Genomic DNA, 22,891 nt, shown 5'->3' on the forward strand with positions numbered 1-22,891 from the left:
TGTCTCTTTTTGCCTTAAAACTTGAACTGCTTCTAAAATTTTCTACTCCACATATTGCTGCAGGCATGAAGTCTTTTAATGTTTTCCTTTGTGTTATGTTTTCTTGCTTATTATGTGTTCTTTCTGTAGATGCATCTTCCAGGCTTGCTGGAAATGAAACGGATCGCTTAGCCCTCCTCAGCATCAAAGCACAGATAACATATGATCCTTCTGGTGTTACGAATTCTTGGAATGATTCTTTCCATCATTGTAGTTGGCAAGGCGTTATATGTAGTGCTCGACATCAAAGGGTGACCGTGCTGGATTTAAGCTCTAAGCAGGTTATAGGAACATTAGTTCCTCAGATAGGAAATATGAGTTTTCTTAGAGAACTAATTCTTCAAAATAACACCTTCAATAGTGAGATACCACACGAAATCGGAAGGCTATTCAGGTTGAAGAATTTAGTGCTTAAGGACAACTCATTTACTGGTGAAATTCCAGTGGAACTATCAAATTGCTCTAGACTCATTTATCTTGATTTGGATGGTAATTCACTGACTGGGAAAATCCCCGTGGAGCTTGGTTTGTCTTTGAGAAAACTTCAGGTACTTTTTCTTAGATCAAACAATTTAACAGGTGAACTACCATATTCTTTGGGTAATCTTTCATCCCTTATTGCCTTAGCAGCAATAGAGAATAGATTAGAAGGAAGTATTCCGTATTCGTTAGGTCAATTGACTAACTTGAGTTATATATCTCTTGGTGTTAATATGCTTTCTGGTTCAATTCCCATTTCAGTTTTTAACTTATCCTCTCTGTATCATCTTGCTGCACCAGTTAACCAACTTAAAGGAAGTCTTCCCACAGATATTGGATCCACTCTTCCGAGTCTTCGCATGGTTTTTTTGTTCTCAAACTTATTAAGTGGTGTGCTTCCAAGTTCCATTTCTAACTTAACCAATCTTGAAGTTCTCTCTTTATCAAGAAACCAGTTGTCCGGGAAAATCCCTTATCTGGAAAAGCTCCGTAATCTTCAAGGACTAGCTATGCATTTCAATAATCTTGGAACCGGAAGAGGAGATGACATGGATTTCTTTTCTTCATTGGTTAACATTACCAGTTTTAAAGAACTGAGTTTGAGTGTGAATAATATAGCAGGCCAGCTGCCAAAGAATATTGGCAACTTAACCAATTTCCGGTCTATTGGTTTTGCTAGGAACAAACTATTCGGACGAATACCTGATGGATTTGTTGATCTCAGCAACATGGAAGTGGTAAGTTTGGAGTATAACCAATTGACTGAAGAAATTCCAGCTAGTCTTGGTAAACTTCAAAAGCTCAAGTACTTCTATGTTAACGGAAACAAACTCTCAGGGGAAATCCCTTCCTCTATTGGAAACATAACATCTTTGTATGGACTTAATCTAGCTCAAAACAACTTAGAAGGGACTATTCCTTCAGTTCTTGGTAACTGTCAGTTGTTGCAAATGTTGTATCTTTCTCGAAATAGACTCAGTGGGACGATACCAAAAGAGGTTCTTAGTATCTCATCCTTGTCTATCCAACTAGACCTGTCTGGAAACCAGTTAAGTGGATCACTTCCCCTTGAAGTAGGAAGTTTAGTCAATCTTGGGTATCTTGATATATCCGAGAACAAGTTATCTGGAAAACTTCCGAGCACTTTAAGCAGTTGCATCAAGTTGGAAAACCTCTATGTTCAGGAAAACATGTTTGAAGGTGTGATCCCATCATCTTTAAGTTCTTTGAGAGGGATGGAATATTTGGACTTGTCGCATAATAATTTCTCTGGTCTTATTCCAAGGTACTTTGAAACTTTCATATCATTGAAAAGCTTAAACCTGTCATTTAACAATTTTGAGGGTGAAGTACCTCGAGAAGGAGTTTTCAGTAATGCAAGTGCAGCAATAGTCAACGGAAACAGAAATCTTTGTGGAGGTTCTTCCGCGCTAAAACTACCACAATGCAACTTTCCAACATCAAAGAAGGGAAGATTAATGTCATCAACCTTGAAGATAGCTCTATCTGTTGCTAGTGCATTATTTGGAGTAGCACTTGTTCTGTTGCTCCTAATTTTGTGTTTCTTAAAGAGGAAACGTAGCCCTTCACTCGACTTATCAGATGATTCGTTCTTGAAAATCTCCTATGGGGAACTTCTGAAAGCAACTAATGGATTCTCCTCAGATTATTTAATTGGTAAGGGTGGTTTTGGTTCTGTATACAAGGGAATTCTTGGTCCAGATGAAAAAACTGTCGCGATCAAAGTACTCAATTTGCAGCATAGAGGAGCTTTGAAAAGCTTCATTGCAGAATGTGAAGTCCTAAAGAACCTCAGGCATAGAAATCTTGTCAAGTTAGTAACTGCATGCTCAGGTACTGACTTTCAAGGCAATGATTTTAAGGCCCTCATTTACGAGTTCATGGTTAATGGTAGCCTAGACGATTGGCTACATTCATTTTCTAATGATGGAAGTCTGCACGTTCGATATCTAGATCTTTATCAGAGAGTAAACATTGCATCAGACATTGCTTTCGCGCTAGATTATCTTCATCATGGAAATCAAACACCAGTGGTTCATTGTGATTTGAAGCCAAGCAATGTCCTTCTAGACAAGAACATGACTGCCCGTGTTGGCGATTTTGGTTTATCAAGATTCCTCCAAGAAACATCTCAGAGAGAAACTAGCACTATTGGTATCAAAGGATCAGTTGGCTATGCAGCTCCAGGTAAACATCTCTTTCCCTTTTTTAGCAACTCTCACATTCCAACTTTCCGCCTGACATGTTTAAGATCGTAATATTCAAAAGTCTTGCATACTTTCTTAAACTTCGTGGCAAGTCCAAACCAGACAAACATAAAACGAAGTGATTTTGATATGGACTAATGATTTTTTTCTGCAGAATATGGAATGGTAAGTGAAGTATCAACTTATGGTGACATATACAGCTATGGAATCATCATACTGGAGATGTTAACAGGGAAAAAACCGACAGACGATGCCTTTTCAAATGGAATGAACCTTCATAACTATGCTAAAATGGCTTTCTCTACTGGCAGAGTCATGGAAATTGTTGATCAAATGCTTTACCACAACTTGCAAGAAAGGAAAACCAAAGATTACATTAAAGAGTGTTCAATTTCTATGTGTAAAATTGGGATTGCTTGCACTATAGATTCACCAATAGAAAGAATGAGAATTAGTGATGTTATTAAAGAGTTGCAATTAGTCAAAGAAATTTTATCTTAATGTGATAGAACACTATGATATTAGAAGTAAATCATAAAACATTATCTATTTTGTTCTATATATTGTGAGTTGGTAAAATTTCAGCACAATAATTGTAATCCAATTTGTTGTGATATTGATCAAGTAGCAAATTTCCTACCACCCGAAAAAATTACAAAAATTCTTACTTGCTTCTATTCTCGGATATATCACTTTATGTGATGTATCGGGACGTTAAGTGATGTATCCGAAACAAGATGCGATGTATTGAAACGTTGATGGTTGTATCCGAAATTGAGATGCGATGTATCAGATGTATCCAAATTATTCAACCAAATTTAAGAGATTTTTGTAATTTAGAAAAAAACAGGAATATGATGTAATTAGTTCTTAATCCTATGAAATTTATGTAAAATATCATTTTTTATGAAATCACAAATTGAATCAAGTCAACCCAACTGACCTAACCCAGATTAACGATTCTAACGGGCGGTAGCAATGAGAACAACGACAAAAATTGGAATATTAAATTTTGGATTTAAAACTTGTTTAAAAGTCCGAGAAGAAACCAATAATCAGATGTTATTTTTATGATACTACTTTGTTTTTCAAGGGAAAAGGGTCAAATATGCCCCTAAACTATTTGAAAAGGTCTAGATATACCCCTCGTTTAAAGTTTGGCTCACTTGTGTCCTCGCCGTCCAATTTTTTGTCTAGATATGCCTTTATGGGCATTAAACGCCAAATGGAATTGCCACGTCATTTTTACATTACCATGTGGCATTGGAAAAGGGTCAAACATACCCCTAAACTATTCGAAAAGGTCTAGATATACCCCCTTTTAAATAAACTACCCGACCCGTTTTCAACAATTTTTTTTTCTTTTTTTGTAAATCTCGAAAATGAGTAATTGACTAATAAAAAAATAGGAAAAATATGAAAAAATATATATAAAATTAACGTCAAAAATTAGAAAATAAATATAGTAACCTTAAATTCAACAATTTTTTAAATTTTTTATTTTTTTGATAAATCACGAAAATGAGTAATTGATTAATAAAAAATATGAAAATGACTTTATGCTGAATTTTTAGGTTATATTTTTCATATTTTTTATTAATCAATTACTCATTTTTGGGATTTAACGAAAAAAATAAAAATTAAAAAAAATTGTTGAAATTATTGAATTTAAGGTTACTATATTTATTTGTGAATTTTTGGCGTTAATTTTATATATTTTTCCTATTTTTTATTAGTCAATTACTCATTTTCGGAATTTACCAAAAAAAGTAAAAAATTTAAAAAAATTGTTGAAAACGGGGCGGGTAGTTTATTTAAAAGGGGGTATATCTAGACCCTTTCGAATAGTTTAGGGGTATATTTGACCATTTTCCAATGCCACGTGGTAATGTTAAAATGACGTGGCAATTTCATTTGGCGTTTAACGCCCATAAGGGCATATCTAAACGAAAAGTTGGACGGCGAGGGCACGAGTGAGCCAAACTTTAAACGGGTATATTTAGACCTTTTTGAATAGTTTAGGGGCATATTTGACTCTTTTCCCTTTTTTCAATAATTAATTTTTTTATTTTTTTTTTTAAAAAAATATTAGAAAAAAAGCTAAGGAAGAAGTTTTAAACCCCAACTTCTTCGACAGCCATATACCCCAACTTTTCCGACCGCCGTATACCACCGGTCTGCTCATCCCCAACTTCTCCGGCCGCTGTATATAAGCGGTAGGTTCTCCCCCAGCTTCTCAGTTGGTGGAAAAAAAGAATAAGAGAAAGGACAATGTTGAGCTTAAACAACACTCTCCCAACTATTTCTGTCCATCAAAGAATCTCTTTCGTTTCTACAATTTTTGCTCAAAAGAGAGTTCTTTTTCGTACAATGGACAAAAATGAGCGTGTTTTGTTTTCGTCATCGCAGCAAACACAGAATAGCTCTCCTATATTGTCTTGTAGAGCTTCATTGGAAGTGGTACATGACTCACCCAGGTACTTAATTTGATATGGGGTTGCTCAAGAATCTTTAAAAGTTTGTATTTTTAATATGTTAGTGATTAGTTCTTGGTGAAAAATGCATGTAATCCTTTTTGCTAATTGATTCTTGTGTTTTTTTTTTGGTGGGGTGTCGCTAATTTGAATTTGACGCTTTATTTGCTAGTTTTTTCTTGGTGTTTTATTGAAATTGATGTGTTCCTTTTATTGTTTTTGAGATTTTATTCATATTCTGGCCACTTCTTGCAATTTGGAGTTCATATATTACTGTGCTCTTCATGAACGTTGCTAAGAAAAAACCGTTTCAATGTATGTGTTTTACTTCCCTTTTTTTTAGTCCGGAAAGAACTTTATACAACTCTTTAGTTCCAATTTTCCACCTAACATGTTTAAGACTACAAAATTCAAAAGTCTTTCTCTGCTCTTTTAAACTCTGTAAGTCAAAATAAAATTGAATTATAGGGAGTACTTTTATATGGTTCTTGTTGATGGTGCTCTGGAATGTGGTCTAACTGTCAAATTTGATGCAGTGGTTCAGCAGTCCATGGACTATCAGAAACGGTTGTGGGTGTTTTGGGAGGAGGGCAACTGGGTCGTATGCTGTGTGAAGCAGCATCCCAAATGGCAATCAAAGTGATTGTCTTGGACCCAATGGAGAAGTGTCCCGCTAGTGCACTAGCACATCAACATGTGGTGGGAAGCTATGATGACAGTGCCACAGTTGAAGAATTTGGGAAAAGGTTGAGTTTTTACTAGTCATGTGTTTTTCGATTTTGATTTTTGAAACTAGCTAATTTGGATGTCATAGCAGGTGTGGAGTACTAACTGTTGAGATTGAGCATGTTGACGTTGCCACACTTGAGAAGCTTGAGCAACAAGGTGTGGATTGCCAACCCAAGGCATCGACTATTCGCATAATACAGGTTAGTCTTTTAATATGTCTTAGTTTGGATGAAAGAATGTTAATTGCTCCGCAATGCTAAGATTATTTCGTTAATTGCTCTGCAATGCTAAGATTATTTCGTTGGTTACTCATACAAACAGCAATTCTTTGCTTGGTTCATTTATGATTTCTTGTAACAGGATAAATATCTTCAGAAGGTCCACTTCTCTCGTCACAGTATCCCACTTCCTAAGTTTATGCAGGTTCGCATGTGGTGGCAAGAATCACCATTTTTATTTATCTTCCCCTGTGATATAAATTTGATAACTCTTACTTATCTGGGAAATTCAAAACAAACAGATTGATAACCTTGAAAGATCTAGACGAGCAGGGGACATGTTTGGTTATCCTCTTATGATAAAGAGCAGAAGGTTGGCATATGATGGGCGTGGAAATGCTGTTGCTAAAAGTGAGGAGCAGCTCTCCTCTGCTGTTAATGGTAATATGCCAATCTGAACAAATTTGCTAAGTATTTCCTTTGCTTCTTAAATCTTTATCCAAGTGCGAGCTCTGGGAGAAGAAATGACTAGATAAGTAGTTTCCGTGAGTTTCTAATTTAATCTGTGTTCGAAATAGCGAAGAAGTCACATGGAGATTTGTTAACACATTTATGGGCTTTATATTGAATGATACTATCTCAGGGGAAAACTATCTGCTAATAATTGTTGGAAAACTTCTTTGGTTAAGAATCAAAATTTCCACTTTCTCTCTCTTTAGGAATGTGTGACACCTACTTCGTTAATTTGTTTGTCCTGGATTGAAGCTTAATCAGGCAGTAATAATGTGTGGTTCAATTTTATTTCCAGCACTTGGAGGATATGATCGTGGTTTATATGTTGAACAATGGGCTCCATTTGTGAAGGTTAGAATTTGTTTCATTTTTAAGCGAGTTTTTATATATGCATTTACTGATCAGTTTCTACAAAACAGAATAGAACTATATTTGTCTTCGCTTTATGCAATTATACAAGGAATCATATTCATCTAGTGCTATTTATACCAAGACATTATGTTAGTCAGATCTCAACACCATTATTTTGAAGCTCAAAGTCAACGAGACAACCACTCTCTCCTCTTTATTTCAGAAGGCATCATTAGCTTTACATAGATTTGAAGCAGGTTTTGCCTAACTTGTAATTCTGGATGGGAAACCTACCTTCTTGAAATAAGCAGTGTTCAAGACAATCCAAAAATTCACATAAAATCAACAAAAAAAACATCGACTTGTAGCTTGATTTGATTTTGTTTGGTATATTCATACAAAAAATCATCTGGGGAATTATTTTGGGGTTTTTGTTTTTGAGGATTAATACATGTTGAAAAGTGCCCTTCAATCTTTAGATATATCTTCTAAAGTGAATTTGAAAGTTATCCATGTTGATGGACTATTTGTCATTAATCTAATGCTGGAAAGCTTTGAGATTAATAAGGAGTTAGAGAATATAAGTTTGCAAATGCTCCTGTTTTAGCAATCTTTTTTTGAGGAAGGTGACAATATATTAAACATCAGCTCAAAGGTTAACATATTTACTCCTGTTTTAGCAGTCTTTGGACTTATTAGTATTTAGACCGGATGTTCTCGTTATACCTCGGAGGTCATTTCAAATTTTAAATTCATGTGAAGAAATCAACACCTTCCGCTACTTCTTAGGCAGGGACTGGCCTGTCTTTTCTAACTTTTAAAGATTTTGATAGATAATTAAGAACCTCATTTCTTTGTATTTCAGGAGCTCTCAGTGATTGTGGCTAGGGGAAGGGATAATTCGATTGCATGTTATCCTGCTGTAGAAACTATTCACAGGTTTGACTGTGCTTCTTTTTCCTACATATTCACCATTTCTCGTATCCTTTGTGTTAGCATGGATGTAGTTTGACTGTGCTATCATTTCCTGATTACTGGATTTTTTGTTTTGACAGGGATAACATTTGTCATATCGTAAAGTCTCCTGCCAATGTATCTTGGAAGATTATGAAGCTTGCAACAGATGTTGCACACAGAGCTGTTAGTTCATTAGAAGGTGCAGGAGTCTTCGCTGTTGAATTGTTTCTGACAGAGGATGGTCAGGTTGTCTGGCATTTTCCACACGTATTTGATATATTTTGTTTTATAGAAGGAACTATATCAGTTTGTGTATTTACAGATCTCTTCAAAAGCATTCATATTTTTTAAAACTTAACATGTTTGTAATTGTTAACTTCTTGCAGATTTTACTAAATGAAGTAGCTCCGAGACCTCATAATAGTGGGCATCACACCATTGAGGCTTGCTTCACTTCACAATATGAGCAGCATTTGCGGGCTGTCGTTGGCCTTCCACTTGGTGATCCATCAATGAAAACTCCTGCTGCAGTCATGTATAACATATTGGGGGAAGACGATGTAAGCTTCCTTAGTATTTTTTCTTCCCCACAATTTTGATGAGTTCAGTAAATGCTAATTACTGAATCACTGTTGGAGTGCTTAAGGAATTTTTGTACACATGAGGCATTCTGTCTTTTTCAATATGCATTTTCACATGAATGTGTTGAAGGACAATTGCTTTTACCATCTGTCTCCCTAATACAACACATCACGATTGGTGTTTAAATATGCTGCATCTTTAAAAAAATTGTTTCCATGCATTTTTGAAGTTTGTATTTGTTGTTTGCATTTATACTAGTTGCATGAGCAGCAGCTATCATATGCTTGTCTAACATTGTGTTTTTGCTTCTAGGGAGAACCTGGATTTCTTTTGGCTAATCAACTTATTGGAAGGGCATTGGGAATTCCAGGGGCATCTATTCATTGGTATGACAAGCCAGGTTGGTGGATTTAACCTCGTATTGGTGGTCTTTGTCTCCTTATGTCCTCATATACATTTTTGGATATAACCTTATACGCTCTCTTTCCCATTAAAAAACAAAAGCATGTAAGTATGCCACCCAATAGTGAAACTGTATGCTTCAATGACTTGTAGAGATGCGAAGGCAACGGAAGATGGGACATATCACAATAGTTGGCTCTTCTATGGGCGTTGTGGAAGCGAAGCTAAAACTGATGCTAAATGAAGACAGTGTTAATGACCAGCCTGCAGGTTAGTTGTCAAAATGCTTCATAAACATATTCAAGTTCTCTGTGTGTAAATATTGCACTCTGGTAGGATATTCAGGAGTAGTTTCAACCTTGATTTTTGTTTTCATCCAAAATGCAGTTGCACCACGTGTTGGAATCATAATGGGATCTGATTCAGATCTTCCTGTTATGAAGGATGCTGCCAAGATTTTAAAAGAGTTTGATGTGCATGCTGAAGTATTCACCATTAACTATTGCACCTCCTTTTCCATATCAGTTGGCAGCTTGCCAATTGTGTTTACCATGAAGTATTTACCCAAGAACCTTGTAATGATGCAGGTAAAAATTGTTTCAGCCCACCGTACACCTGAGATGATGTTTTCTTATGCATTGTCTGCGCGAGAGCGTGGTATCCAAGTAATAATTGCTGGGGCTGGTGGTGCCGCCCACTTACCTGGTCGGTTGTCTTACCCTACAAAATAACTTATTCTGTTGTAGGTCTAGCATACACTAAATGTGGCTTTTTGGTTGAGCAGGAATGGTCGCTGCATTGACTCCACTACCTGTTATTGGTGTTCCAGTACGGGCTTCCACATTAGATGGACTTGATTCCCTATTATCCATTGTTCAGGTACTTCTGTTACTCTAGAATAATAGTATTCAGTTATGTCAAGTCAGTAGTTATGGGGGTTTAATATTTTTTTTAAGTTCAATGACCTTTGTGAGTGTGCTAGCTGGAAAAATACCTGAGAGATAATAAAAAAAATCCCTTTCAAAAAGAAAATTCAATAATGATAACAATTTAGGATTTTGAGTTAGATAGAGAGAGAGAAAAAAAAGAGATAAGAATTACAAAAGAATAATGCATGTGTTATCTTTTAGAGGACAAAGTGTCGTTATCATTATTCTTGGTTGGACTAGTGCTCTAGTCCATTAACAACAATTATGCCTCAATCCGAGCTAGTTCGTCAGCTACATGAATTTTCACTATCCATTTTGCTCCACTTGGAGTCAATATCCTAGCTTTATCTCTTCAACAGAGTTCTATGCCTTACTGTAAGTATAACACCTCGGACTCATGGATGGAGCCGTCTTTCTGCTGGTAGTGGCAATGCACCCTGACCTATTAGAGGCCTATATTTTTCTGAAATGCTTTAGAAGTAAAAATGTTTACTTGTTCCTTTATTCTTTAGATGCAACCTTGCTCTTATGGTCATGGTAGTTTTGGGCAACTATTTTAAGTTGCGTTATTGCTTGTGTAATCAGCAAGTTTACAAGTGACAACTTGGTAGTTGGGAATATTTCATTCGTACAGCTTGTAAGACATTTTTGGTCATAGCAGTTGAAAGATCATGGTTTCTCATTTATGTAGATGCCAAGAGGAGTCCCAGTTGCAACCGTTGCAATCAACAACGCCACAAATGCTGGTCTGCTGGCAGTAAGATTGTTAGGAATCAGCGACATTAACTTGCAAGCTAGGTAATAAAACTTTCCTCTCATCTCTCTCTATAAAAACTTCTTCCCTTCCCCTTCTCTCACCACCTACTTAAAGTCGTCAGAATGAACTGGAAGAAATTATATATTTTTTTCTTGAAAAGAGCAAGTATGAGATGTCAGTAAACGGAAGAATGAAAAACTGCAAGATACTTTTTTCTGATGGAAGTAATAACATTACTATGTTCTAATGCTATTTAGCTCATTTTCACCCACACCCCAAAAAGTGACTTTTTTGTTTTTGCTCGACACGGTTGATTATGAGAATGACTTGGAACATAATGATCATCTTGTAGGATGGCCCAGTATCAAGAGGACAGAAGAGATGAGGTTTTGGTAAAAGGGGAGAGACTAGAAAAAGTTGGCTATGAAGAGTATCTCAACTCTTAAAACTATTTCAGCACCAAGCTGTTTCTAACATTCACTAAAGTGTAGTAGCACAGTGTTACCTGCATTGTACAATAGTCAAATATATTAGATAGCATGAGCTGCACAAGCACTGGTTAACAGCAAGTTATATTGGCGCTGTTTCGGGAGCAAATTCATTTTGAGGCAGATGAAAGGAAAAAACATGAAACAAGATTACTTTGAACAAGCTTTCTACATGGAATTTTGTTTAAGATTTGTTGTTCACTTTTAGTCTTTTCTAGTTTGTATTTCAGAGGGGATCTTGAGACGAATTGTTCAAAATTAAACTTACTGCTCTGTTCTACAGACCATTTTGATCGGCTTTCAAATTTGGAAGTATGACAATTACCATTTCTGATATATATGAGATTAAGAATATTGTATTTTTGCTGCTTTCTTACATGCTTTCTGTAAGTTAATTTATACCAATCAGAGTCCTAGGGATGGAAAAACAAAGATCACATCTTGATTGTGTACTATACTGCTATCCCTATCGATAGAGGAAGTTGATATGCTAGATGGACTTAGTTGGCTTCATCTAATGCTTATACTACTTTCAAGTTCACATCAAAACATGAAGTGATTTGGGCTCAGCTCGAGTCATGTCCACCAACTATATTTGTTTAGTTTGTTTTACAAAATCAAATCAAATTAAGTTAATGTTAAGTCAATGGGGAAGATAATTTCCAACGTGTCCCACCCATCTAAGGACAAATTAAATTACACTCATAATAGCTAACATTTTATTTGGGCACCACATAATATTTTGGTGAAGAATCAACACTAAACCATTCTCTGTCTAAGGTGGCTCTGCACATGACATTCCATATTGGGGGGGGGGGGGGGGGGNGTTGCCAGCTTGGGGCTAAGGGGTTCATCCGTTCTCTATTGGCAGAAAATTACACTCTTTATACATGGTAAAAATTATATTTTTATGTATATAATAGATGTTAATCCCCCTTTGACAAAATTACACTAGTTATATATGGTTAATTTTTTTTTATGTATATATAGTAGATGTGGACCCCCTTTGAATAGTTCGTGTACTTACTTCTTCATAATTTGAATCCCTTGGGGAAAATCCTAGCTTTGCCACTTCTCCATTTATTGTTACTTTTGCCTCTTTGTATAATATAATATAAAGTATAGAAACCCCAACAATTTGGATGTTAATGACCTCTTATCCCAAAAATTTCTCAAATTATAATAATCTCAAAATCTTCATAACTCACGGACATATTACTCCTTCACTCGATACATAGCAAATGATGTATAACTTTCTCCTTAACTTCTTGTGACTTGAGGCCCAAAGCAACTTGGTTCCAAATCTCAAGTTTAATGACACATTAAGTCCACCGGCCCTTTTAGGCAAACATATTTTATTTGCATCGAACTTTATTCATCTATTATCTTAAAAATCTTGTATGCCCATTATTTGCATCAAATTTTATTAATGGAAAAAGGATCAAGTTTGCCCTTCTACTATTTGAAAAGGCTTAAGTGTATCCTTCGTTATACTATCCAAACAAAAACGCCATTGTTGTTACTTGAAGGTTCAAAAATACACCTTTCCACTAACAGCGGTCTGACGTGGAAAAATAATTATGACGGTCGTAACGGAAGAAGGGTATTTTTGAACCATTAGATAATGACTAGGGTGTTTTTGTTTGGATGGTATAGCTATGGGAAAATTCAGATCTTTTGGAATAGTAAAAGGCCATCGTGTTGCATCCCTCCTTTTGTGTTCGTAGAAACGAGAGATGGTTGGCATCTCCCTCAATAGAGACCTGTTATCAGACACATCCGATTAAGGCTACCCACTTCGGTGAATCTTACCCAAATTTTCACCACCAAAGGGTGTGGTGCAGTAGATGGGGCTGCTTAAATCCAAGGTAGGGAGTGCTTCCGCCGAATGGGGTTGTACGCGACGCGAATCCAGATTAGTCAAACTCCATCTCTCTTTCAAAGTCTTTAAAATGCATATATAGAATGTACTATTTTGTGAACAAAGAAAGAGATTCAATTTTCTTTTATGCTAAAACAAGTTAACAAAACTCTTGAATTCAACAACAGCAGAATCCAGACAACAAGAACGATTTCGCAATATAAAAAGTGTGCATCTTTCACCAACCAAGGAGTAGAAGCTTCAAAAGCGCCATCCGAATGTAAAGACCATTCTTAGCTTGTCTGAAATAAGCAGCCCTCGGATCACCATCCACATCAACAGTTATCTCATCAAGTCTTGGCAAAGGATGCATCACTACAGCATGTTTCTGCATAGCATTTACGACACTCATATCAACGATATACTTCCCTCGAGCTTCTTCATACAAATCAACCCTCTCTCCAAATCTCTCTCTTTGAATACGAGTTTGATACACCACGTCACATTTAGAAGCCACCTCGATCAAATCAGCATTTTCTTCCCATTGAACCCCCATTGATGTCAAGTAATCCTTTATGTCATCCTTCATTTTAACAACATCAGGAGATACAAAGTAAATTTTCACATCTTCATACATCGCAAGCAAATGAGCAAGTGAACGAACTGTCCTCCCGTATGCTAGATCACCAACAAGAGCAACGTTTATACCATCGAGTTTCCCTATTTCTCGTTCAATTGTATACACATCTAGAAGTGCCTGAGTCGGGTGTTGTCCCGGACCATCTCCTGCATTTATAATCGGAATAGATGCAGTTGTCGCCGCTCTTCTAGCAGCACCACTTTCGAAATGCCTCATAACAATGATATCAGAGTAACCTTCAACAGTTCTAATTGTATCTTCTAGTGTTTCCCCCTTTGCTGCAGATGAAAATTCACGAGCATTTTCGGTTGTTAATACTTCTCCTCCTAAACGCTTCATAGCAGATTCAAATGAAAGCCTAGTTCTAGTTGAAGGTTCATAAAACAGAGTAGCCATAAGATAACCCTTAAGAATCTCGCTTCTTCCTCCAATCGAATTCTTCTCGATTTTCTCCATCTCCCGTGCTACTTCAAATATCGCACTAAGAGTTTCTCTATCAAATTGTTGAGATTCAATTACATCATCAAGGTGAAACTTAGTTGAAGATTTATTTTCGATCTCCAATGCTCGGCATTGGAATTTGTTGCTATTTGTTGACATACGGTATTGATTTCGTCCAGTTTTAAACAATTCAACAGATTTACAGAGCACAGGTTGATTTGCCCATTCACTCTTTCTAATAGGTGACATGAGTATTTTTCCATGGGAAGAAAATGTTGCGGAAATAGTCATATTGAATTCACTCACCGGAGAGAGGAACAACGGCGGCAATGGAGAGGAGATCGTCGAGAGTTTTCCGATGACGTTTGGTTCTGCCGGAGATTGGAGCTGCTCGAGAAGAGGAGGCAGCGGGGTTCGTTGAGACTGGCTGTGACGGGGAAAACACGGGGTTTTAGGGTTTTTGGTAAAGGGTAGCTTTGGTATTATCGATAAGAAAAAATTCTTATTATAATTTTTTTGATTAGTGTCGAAAATTTATTTTTGCCACATACATATATTGAGGTCAAAGAGAGTAACGCATATTAGATGAAAACTACGTAAAAAAGTAGGAGTGTGAAAATAATATGAAGAACCGATCGAACCTGATTAATATCAAATTGATTTATGTCATTTTTTTAATATAATTTTATTTAAGTAAATAATCATCGGAACAATTGGGATTATCTTTTTAATTTATGATAAAATTGGAAATTTTCTTAACCGAATCAGATAACCTTAAATATATGTAAATATATTTTATACGTTAACAATATCTTGAATTTAATATATAAATATATTTTATAACCTTTTTTCAAATAAAGATATAACTTAGGCCCTAGATACTATAATAAATACTTCATCAAACAATACGGTAACAAGATTTTAAATTCTTGACATCTTGGTGAAAAATTGAAGTGTTTCTTCAAGAACATATTTGCAAAAGAAATATTTTAATAATAGTATATTAATTTTGAGGTGATATTTAAAGTAAAAATCCGAAAATTAACTGAACTGTACCGATATCGAAGAGAAACCGATATGATTGGGATGGTTTTAAAAAGTGTAATTTTGGTTATACATTATAATATACCCAAAAAATAAAATTGAGATAATATAATTAACCAATCAAACTGTCTCATTGACAACCCTAGTAAAAAGTTAGTATTGAAAATAACCTGAACTTGGTGTAAATTATTAATTTCATTCATAAACTATTGACAACCTAAAAAACACTCATGTACTTGTCTAACTAAACTTAGATACACCGTCGATTTGCCACTTAACATAACAAGTGGTCTCAAACTATTGTAAGAGCATTAAACTCTTAATAAAAAGTTGATGGAAGTGTTGAAAACACTCCTAAACTTGACAAGAATTTAGGAATATATATCACTCATGTTGCAACTTGCAAGATCTGTGTATTTAAGTTCAGTTTGTCAAGTAAAAAGATGTTTTTAAAGTTGTCAATAATTTAGAATGAAATTAATAATCCACATCTGTTTAGAAATATTATTTTAAATACAAAGGGCCGAAAATAAAAAATTGAGAGGTTCCCAACTTAACACTTTTAACTCATAAGTTACTTTAAAAAAGTGAATCCAACACCCTTTTAGTCATTTATTCCTGTTGATCTTTTGAGAGTCACAACTCACAACTAACAAAATCAACAAGGGTGTTCGTTTAGTGGCTAGGCAATAATAGATTATCTATGTGCTTTTAGTTTAATTATATTACGACAATTCTACAAGATGTTAGTATTTAATTTAAGTAACATATAATATATCAGTTCATATGCATGTTTTATTGGGTTTATCACCCTGTTTCGATGATTTGTTTTATGTGAAATCTTAACAATTAACTGATAACCAAAATCATAACAATCAATAACCAATAAATCATATATTAATGATTTTATAACAGATTAACATATCTACAAATCAATAAACTTAAAAAATAAACGGATAAACTTCAAAATCAAACTGAATGGATCGATACACAATCCTATTATATTTTATTAGGAATACTAAACACCCAACTTAAACCAAATTTTAGACATATAAATTTAAACAAAAACAAATAGAAGATTCATCTTATTAATATAGATGGGTACATATCATATCCTTTAAAATACTATATTTAGAGAATCCAACATGAATATGACATCAAACAAACTTAAACTAAATCATAAGAAATCTAATTTTCACCTTACTAAACCCAAATTAAGAATACCCCATGAATCTTGTGGCCAAGACTTGTCTTTTGCCTTCATCAACAAAACTCTTGTCCAAGCAACCCAACCTTCCCATGACATTCTTTTGTCCCATGGACTCCCCCATTCCAAGATCAATCTTAGCCCCTTTTCAGCCTCTTTTTCTGCTTCTTCAAACTTCCCTTTGCTCAAATAAATTTGCCCCAATACTACATGAGGCTCACCTACAAAAGGGTTCTTGTCAATACTCATCAATAACTTCTCTTTAGCCCAATCTAAACCTCTCTTAGACCCTTCACAAACACCTTCCCAATACAATTCTCTTGCCATTTTTTGCTCTTCTGCATCCAAAACTCTTGTGCAGAAGTCGAAAACCGGTGGAATAACAAGATCAATCTCTTCGTCCCTCCCAGATACAACAACCCCTTCTTCGCCATTTCGCTTTCTTTGTTCAATAATCATCTCTTCTTCTCTTACTATCAGAGTATAAATTGCACCCATTCTTGATACTGAATTCATCCATTGCCCGGGCTTTCCATCCCCGGGCCATAGAGTTGTTTGAGAATTGTTACCAGTGAATTCCAATCTTCCGTTAGAATTCTCAAACAACAAATCCTGAAAATTAAACAACTGATCACTGAAATCCGCCATTGTCATTAGGAGAAACACAGCCACTAATCTCCTCGAAACCAACACATCTTCTCCCGTCTTAATATGCTTCACAATTACACCATCAACAGGCAAAATCGACACCAATTTCTTCCTCCACGCTTCGTTTTCATTAAACAAACCCTTCTCCTTCGCATTACTCAACGACGCCATCGAAAACTCGAGATGCTCCACAAGCTCTGAATCAGTATACCGAAACAACAAATCATCATGAATCAATGGCTGACGAGGAACAATACAAAACAGATGAATCAATCTCTCAGCAGCTTCACCGACATGACCACGTACAGTTTCACGTCCAGTGGACGGATCGAATATAGCTAGATTTACATATGAATTAGAATAAGCTGAATGGAAAAGACCACAAAGACAAACGGAATTTGGGGCTTTCCAGATTTTGAGAATTTTGTAAATATCAATTAAGTGATCGAGAAAGCTGCCGTGTTTATGCCAACACTCACCGGCGCCGACGGAACGTAAAACGGCGATAAGGTTAGGGAGATCTTTATCGATTGATTCGAATTCTCCACGGAGAAAAGGACGGCATGATTCCAAAAGGGAATGGAGATATGGGTTTTCAGTAGGAGAAAGAGAACTCAGTGATGAAGGCATTTTTTTTTTTGCTTGGTTGAGAAACAATGGAGGATGCAATTATGGAGGAAGAAGAAGAAGATAGGATTATGACGAGACGTATAACAATAGGAGTTCACTTGTTTGTTGTCACCTTTCGGGTTCGGTGATTTTTATTAGGGAATGCATAGGACTAAGGTTTTAGGTTGGTTTGGTTTGGTTTTTTATTAAAAAAATCTAAATTATTTATATCGGTTTATTAAATCTAAATATCAAATCAAATCATGCAAAGTCAGTTTTTTCGGTTTCGATTTTAGTCAGTTCTTTTGGATTTTTTCGATCTTTTACAACTTAACGGTGTTTGAAAAAGAGATCCAATATATTTTCACCTACCTAATGTGATAAGCTACACTTAAAAAAATGTTAAATGAAAAGAAATTTTTGTAAAAACGGTAGAATTCACAAGAGTACAAGATATATTTTTTTGAAAAATCAACGTTCGTTATGTTAAATTAATAGGATTAAAGGATACAATCAAACTGAATACGAAACGAAATATTTACAAAACAAATTGTTAACTTCGAATATGAAAAACTATAACAATATAATTGTAACTTCGAATCTTAATACAAAATAAAATATTTACAAATTTTGCAAGCCCAAATTTGAAATAAAATATGTAAACATTGAAAGGTATAAACTAACTAAAAATATATTAACAAAGTAGATTATAAGTAATATTTTTTTATCTATAAATAAAATAAAATTCTATGTATAATATTTACAAAATTTTACAAGCCCAAATTTGAAATAAAAACTATAAACTAACTAAAAATATATTAACAAAGTAGATTATAAATAATATTTTTTTATCTATAAATAAAATAAAATTATATATATAATATTTACAAAATTTTACAAGCCCAGATTTGAAATGAAATATATAAACATTGAAAACTATAAACTAACTAAAAATACATTAACAAAGTAGATTATAAATAATAGTTTTTATCTATAAATAAAATAAAAATATATATATACTATTTACAAAATTTTACAAGTCTAGATTTGAAATAAAATATATAAACATTGAAAGCTATAAACTAACTAAAAATATATTAACAAAGTAGATTATAAATAATATTTTTATCTATAAATAAAATTATATTATATTATTTACAAAATTTTACAAGCCCAAATTTGAAATAAAATATATAAACACTGAAAATTATAAACTAACTAAAAATATATTAACAAAGTAGATTATAAATAATATTTTTTATCTATAAATAAATAAAATTATATATATATATATATATTATGTCGGTTTGGTTTGGGTTCGATTTGACTTTTTTTCATTTAATACCAAACCAAATCAAGAGTGGTCAGTTTTTTTTTTCAACGACCAAACCAACCAAACCAAACCAAACCACAAGTCGGTTTTTACGGTTTGACTTGTACACCCCTACATAGGATTATATGGCACGACTTCGAATTTAATTGGGTTTCAATGTGGTATAAGGTATTAAACATATATGATTAAATTCTTTTTTTATATATATTAAAAATAATTATTTTTAAATTTCTTGTTTTATATTGAAATTAAATTCTAAAATTTATTAAAATTTGAAAAATTCTAAGAAATTATTTTCATACCAAAATCACTCATTAAAATATGAAATAATTTCATTTTATATTCATATTTAGACACGATTCTAATTTCTAAATACTATTTTCACTTGAATTTTTTTTAAAAATTCTTTTTATGATTTTATGTCTAAATGCCTCAAATTCTTTTAGATCATTATTTAGATGATTGTTAAGGATAAAGATAAATGATAGAATGGGAGAGTTGAGTGCAATAATATACAAGTTGGTAAGATCGGATTAGTGCAGATACAATCTATTTGTTGTGTTCTGGATAAGTAATCCATAAAATTCTTCATTCAATACATTAATGGGCCATTTGGTTACTGGTTAGAGTTATGCAAGTATTAGTTATGCATATATTAGTTATACAGGGTTTAATTATGCGGGTATTAGCTATGCGGATATTAGTTATGTAGGTATTATTTAGTTATGTAGAGATTACAATACATGAATTGTTAACTATTAAATGTTAAACTTGTTGTAAATTATTAATATATATTATTTACAAAATAATAATACATGCTAATAAATGGGGAATATATTGAATAATATATAATGCTAATATTTGATTAGCATATGTACCGTCAAAAAATATATAATCAAATTTCTAATATTAAAAAAATATTTATATTTGCATAAATAAATAAAAACTGTAAGTATATAAAAAGAAATGAAAATGGTCTATATATAAAAAGAAATAAAAACAACAAATGTAGATAGAAAACAGTAAAATTTCCAATTAAATTAAATAAAAAATAATAAATTTTTTTACAATACCTGAAATGATAAATTTATGAAATAGTATAGCTTATTGATAACTCTTCTATCAGGTTTCCATTCTTTGTGGAAGGTTGTCAGTTTTTTTTTTTGTTATAAAAAAAAAATTCTCTTTCCATATGTTGGTTTGATTAAAATTTATTTTTTAAATGTAAATATTTAATATAAAATATCTAACAGCTGTACTAAAAAAGTGTCTTCAACGTGTTTTTTTAAAATTTAAAATTATATGTAAACAATCTGCAAAAACAATTTTCTACAAAAGAGTAAATCGTAATTCTGAAGAGTTGGTAAAAATATATAATATAAAAAAGATTGATAACAATATAAAAAGAAATAAAAACAACAAATGTAGATAGGAAAACAGTAAAGCTTTCAATTTTAAAAAAATAAAATTAATAGGGTAAATATGTAATTCATCATTTTAATACATGTATAACTAATACCCACGTAACTTATTCCACCTTCTACCCTGCATAACTTTATACATAGATTCCTTCATAAGTTATGTTGGTATTAATTATGTAGGACAACAAAAAATGCAACCAAACACCGTATAAATTAATACGTGAATAACTTTTATACAACATTTAAATTCTTACCAACCAAACATGGTATAAGTAACGTTGACTTTTATACCTAATACAAAACCTCTACCAAACATAGTAAAGTTAATGCAACTTTTTATACATGAATAAGATGTATCTTATACAGTAACCAAACAAACCCTAACACATCTAGAGCGGTCAAAACGGGATTACCCCATGGGGCCGGCCCGACCCAATCCGTTATTAGGATAGGATTAGGATAGATTTTTTTAAGCCCATTTAAAACTAGAGCTTATAAGCCCGACCCATATAAGTCCTTGGCCCTTGAGGCTTGATCGGGGATGGGTCGGGGTCACCCATGGACCAAAACTATTTAAGGGTAATTTACAATTATTTCACTAGTACATAATCTAATTACTTAAATACACATTATGTTGTAATACTATGAATCTTACCAGATTTTGGTACGTTCAGATACATGTATTTCAAAATATATGAACTCAAAAGTAGGTTAATTTGTTCTTGATACACTCTGTCCAAGTAGATTCTCATGTATTTGAGATACATAAACAAATTTCGCGCCCTCGCTTCCCTCCCATCTTGCTTGTCACTCTCTTATCTCGCTCGCGTATTTGGTATGCGGATACATGCTGATTACACTAGAGTTTTTGCTAGTGTTATTGAAACAATACCATTGTTTGCCATATTTGATTTGAAAATCTTCTCATTTTCTTGATGTAATAGAATTATAAGTTTAAAAAGAAAAAAAATTAAAGAAAAAAAAAAGGGCTACCCGCCCCAGCCCTTCTAGGGTTGAGTTGGGTTGAGCGCCCACCCTAGCCCTTCAAATTCCTTGGCCCGTGAGGCTTGGTCCCGATGGGAATGGGCCGACCTTTTTTGACAGCTCTAAACACATCTTTTATTTTATTATACTCCCTCCGTTCCATTTTATGTGGCAACATTTGACCCGACACGGAGTTTAAGAAATAAATGAAGACTTTGAAATGTTTACCAAATTGCCCCTTCAAAAAATAGCAAGTAGAATCACTTTTCTCTCTCCTCATAAATGTATGATTAAGTGGGACCAACAAGGGTAAAAGAGGAAATGTACCTTTAAATACTTACCATATAAGGAAATGTGACATTATTTTTTGGACTGACCAAAAAGGAAATGGTGCAACATAAAATGGGACGGAGGGAGTATTATTTTTTAATTATTATAGATTTGATATTTTAAAAAATGTCATAGTTAATAATAAAATTAAGAATTGAGTGATAAATAATTATTTTTATTTTTTAAAATTAACAAGTAAAAATATACGTTTATTTTTAATTGGGAAAATTACGCATTTAAGTGATTTTATACTACTTAATTACTCATCATAGCTATAGTTTGTTATAATTATCACTCGCGACTAACATTAACCATTAATTATGTGAGCTGACTTCGAGTTTGTATAATTAGCCACATTTGTATAATTCGCAACTAACAATTCTTCGTTTGATTTGTATTTGTATTTGACGATATTTTCCTTTGATTTTTCAGTTTTATCACCATATACATTCAATCTTTTTGTGTATAACTCTTTAAAGTTTGTATAAACGTGTAGTTTTTGAATTTTGTATAATTTAATTTATATAATGTAATTTGTATAATATATTTTGTATAATTGTTTAAAGTTCATATGTTTATGTTTGTATCAATTCGTTATTTCGAGTTTTATCATATTTGTATAATTTCAAACTTTATATTACTCAATTATAGAAAAAAAACCCGCCAATTATACAAACGTACCTGCGAATTATACAAACGAGATGCGAATTATTCAAATTATTGCCCTCTTTCGCTCGCCTCTCTCCTCCCTCTCCCAATCTCGCTCGCCAGATATACAAATACATATGTATAATATACAATTATCTAACCGACATACATATACAATTCACCTCTCTCCCATTCTCTACCCTCTCTTGCTCGCCTCTCTCCTCCCTCTCTCAATCTCGCTTGCCATTCTCCTCCCTATAACATGTAGCTACGAATCGTAATTAGACTATTTTTAAGTGGCGATATGTGAAAGTTTCCCTTTTTAATATAACAAAACAAGTAAAAGTGAATGATGATATTATAATATTCCGTTAGCTATATTTATAATGTCAATGATACAAGACATGATAAGATTTCATTACATGGCAAATTTTTTGGGTAAATTATAATGTTTAATTGACTTCGACCTGCCTTGATATCTTTGGACACTTCAATAATATTCCCTGTTTGTAGGTTTGTTTTCAGTTCTTGACCTTTATGAAATGATGGACAATAATTCACCATTTCATGAAGGCCAA

At 33.5% G+C, this 22,891-nt stretch overlaps 4 protein-coding genes and 1 pseudogene across 4 annotated transcripts; 3 read left to right on the forward strand and 2 right to left on the reverse strand.

The window, feature by feature from the left end:
• LOC125844697 (probable LRR receptor-like serine/threonine-protein kinase At3g47570) lies at positions 1-3,347 on the forward strand. The gene is made up of 2 exons (XM_049524025.1): positions 1-2,727; positions 2,902-3,347. The coding sequence occupies exons 1-2, from the start codon at positions 66-68 to the stop codon at positions 3,246-3,248; spliced, it is 3,009 nt and encodes a 1,002-aa protein (XP_049379982.1). The 5' UTR covers positions 1-65; the 3' UTR covers positions 3,249-3,347.
• A 1,518-nt stretch (positions 3,348-4,865) lies between these two features.
• LOC125844841 (phosphoribosylaminoimidazole carboxylase, chloroplastic) lies at positions 4,866-11,510 on the forward strand. Its single transcript, XM_049524190.1, has 16 exons — positions 4,866-5,224; positions 5,758-5,967; positions 6,039-6,150; positions 6,311-6,373; positions 6,471-6,609; positions 6,977-7,032; positions 7,898-7,971; positions 8,088-8,235; positions 8,376-8,549; positions 8,884-8,971; positions 9,127-9,243; positions 9,361-9,458; positions 9,561-9,678; positions 9,758-9,852; positions 10,594-10,700; positions 11,012-11,510. Exons 1-16 carry the CDS (start codon positions 5,019-5,021, stop codon positions 11,103-11,105), a joined length of 1,899 nt encoding a protein of 632 aa, XP_049380147.1. The 5' UTR covers positions 4,866-5,018; the 3' UTR covers positions 11,106-11,510.
• Positions 11,511-12,864: 1,354 nt separating this feature from the next.
• On the forward strand, positions 12,865-12,970 carry LOC125846180 (U6atac minor spliceosomal RNA; annotated as a pseudogene).
• A 113-nt stretch (positions 12,971-13,083) lies between these two features.
• LOC125845062 (aspartate carbamoyltransferase, chloroplastic) lies at positions 13,084-14,569 on the reverse strand. The gene has a single exon (XM_049524480.1). It carries the CDS (start codon positions 14,378-14,380, stop codon positions 13,247-13,249), a length of 1,134 nt encoding a protein of 377 aa, XP_049380437.1. The 5' UTR covers positions 14,381-14,569; the 3' UTR covers positions 13,084-13,246.
• Positions 14,570-16,189: 1,620 nt separating this feature from the next.
• LOC125844847 (uncharacterized) lies at positions 16,190-17,698 on the reverse strand. The gene has a single exon (XM_049524197.1). It carries the CDS (start codon positions 17,616-17,618, stop codon positions 16,329-16,331), a length of 1,290 nt encoding a protein of 429 aa, XP_049380154.1. The 5' UTR covers positions 17,619-17,698; the 3' UTR covers positions 16,190-16,328.
• Positions 17,699-22,891: the final 5,193 nt, after the last annotated feature.

This window comes from Solanum stenotomum, chromosome 11, assembly GCF_019186545.1.
Source record: "Solanum stenotomum isolate F172 chromosome 11, ASM1918654v1, whole genome shotgun sequence".
NCBI classification, from domain to species: domain Eukaryota; kingdom Viridiplantae; phylum Streptophyta; class Magnoliopsida; order Solanales; family Solanaceae; genus Solanum; species Solanum stenotomum.

Excerpts from the sequence above, each read along its gene's own strand:
- LOC125844697 (XM_049524025.1), top strand. The coding sequence starts at position 66 with ATGAAGTCTTTTAATGTTTTCCTTTGTGTTATGTTTTCTTGCTTATTA. Across the intron at positions 2,728-2,901 it reads AGTTGGCTATGCAGCTCCAG|AATATGGAATGGTAAGTGAA; the intron begins GTAAACATCTCT and ends TTTTTTCTGCAG.
- LOC125844847 (XM_049524197.1), bottom strand. The coding sequence starts at position 17,618 with ATGCCTTCATCACTGAGTTCTCTTTCTCCTACTGAAAACCCATATCTC.
- LOC125845062 (XM_049524480.1), bottom strand. The coding sequence starts at position 14,380 with ATGACTATTTCCGCAACATTTTCTTCCCATGGAAAAATACTCATGTCA.
- LOC125844841 (XM_049524190.1), top strand. The coding sequence starts at position 5,019 with ATGTTGAGCTTAAACAACACTCTCCCAACTATTTCTGTCCATCAAAGA. Across the intron at positions 6,374-6,470 it reads CACTTCCTAAGTTTATGCAG|ATTGATAACCTTGAAAGATC; the intron begins GTTCGCATGTGG and ends CAAAACAAACAG. Across the intron at positions 9,853-10,593 it reads CCCTATTATCCATTGTTCAG|ATGCCAAGAGGAGTCCCAGT; the intron begins GTACTTCTGTTA and ends TCATTTATGTAG.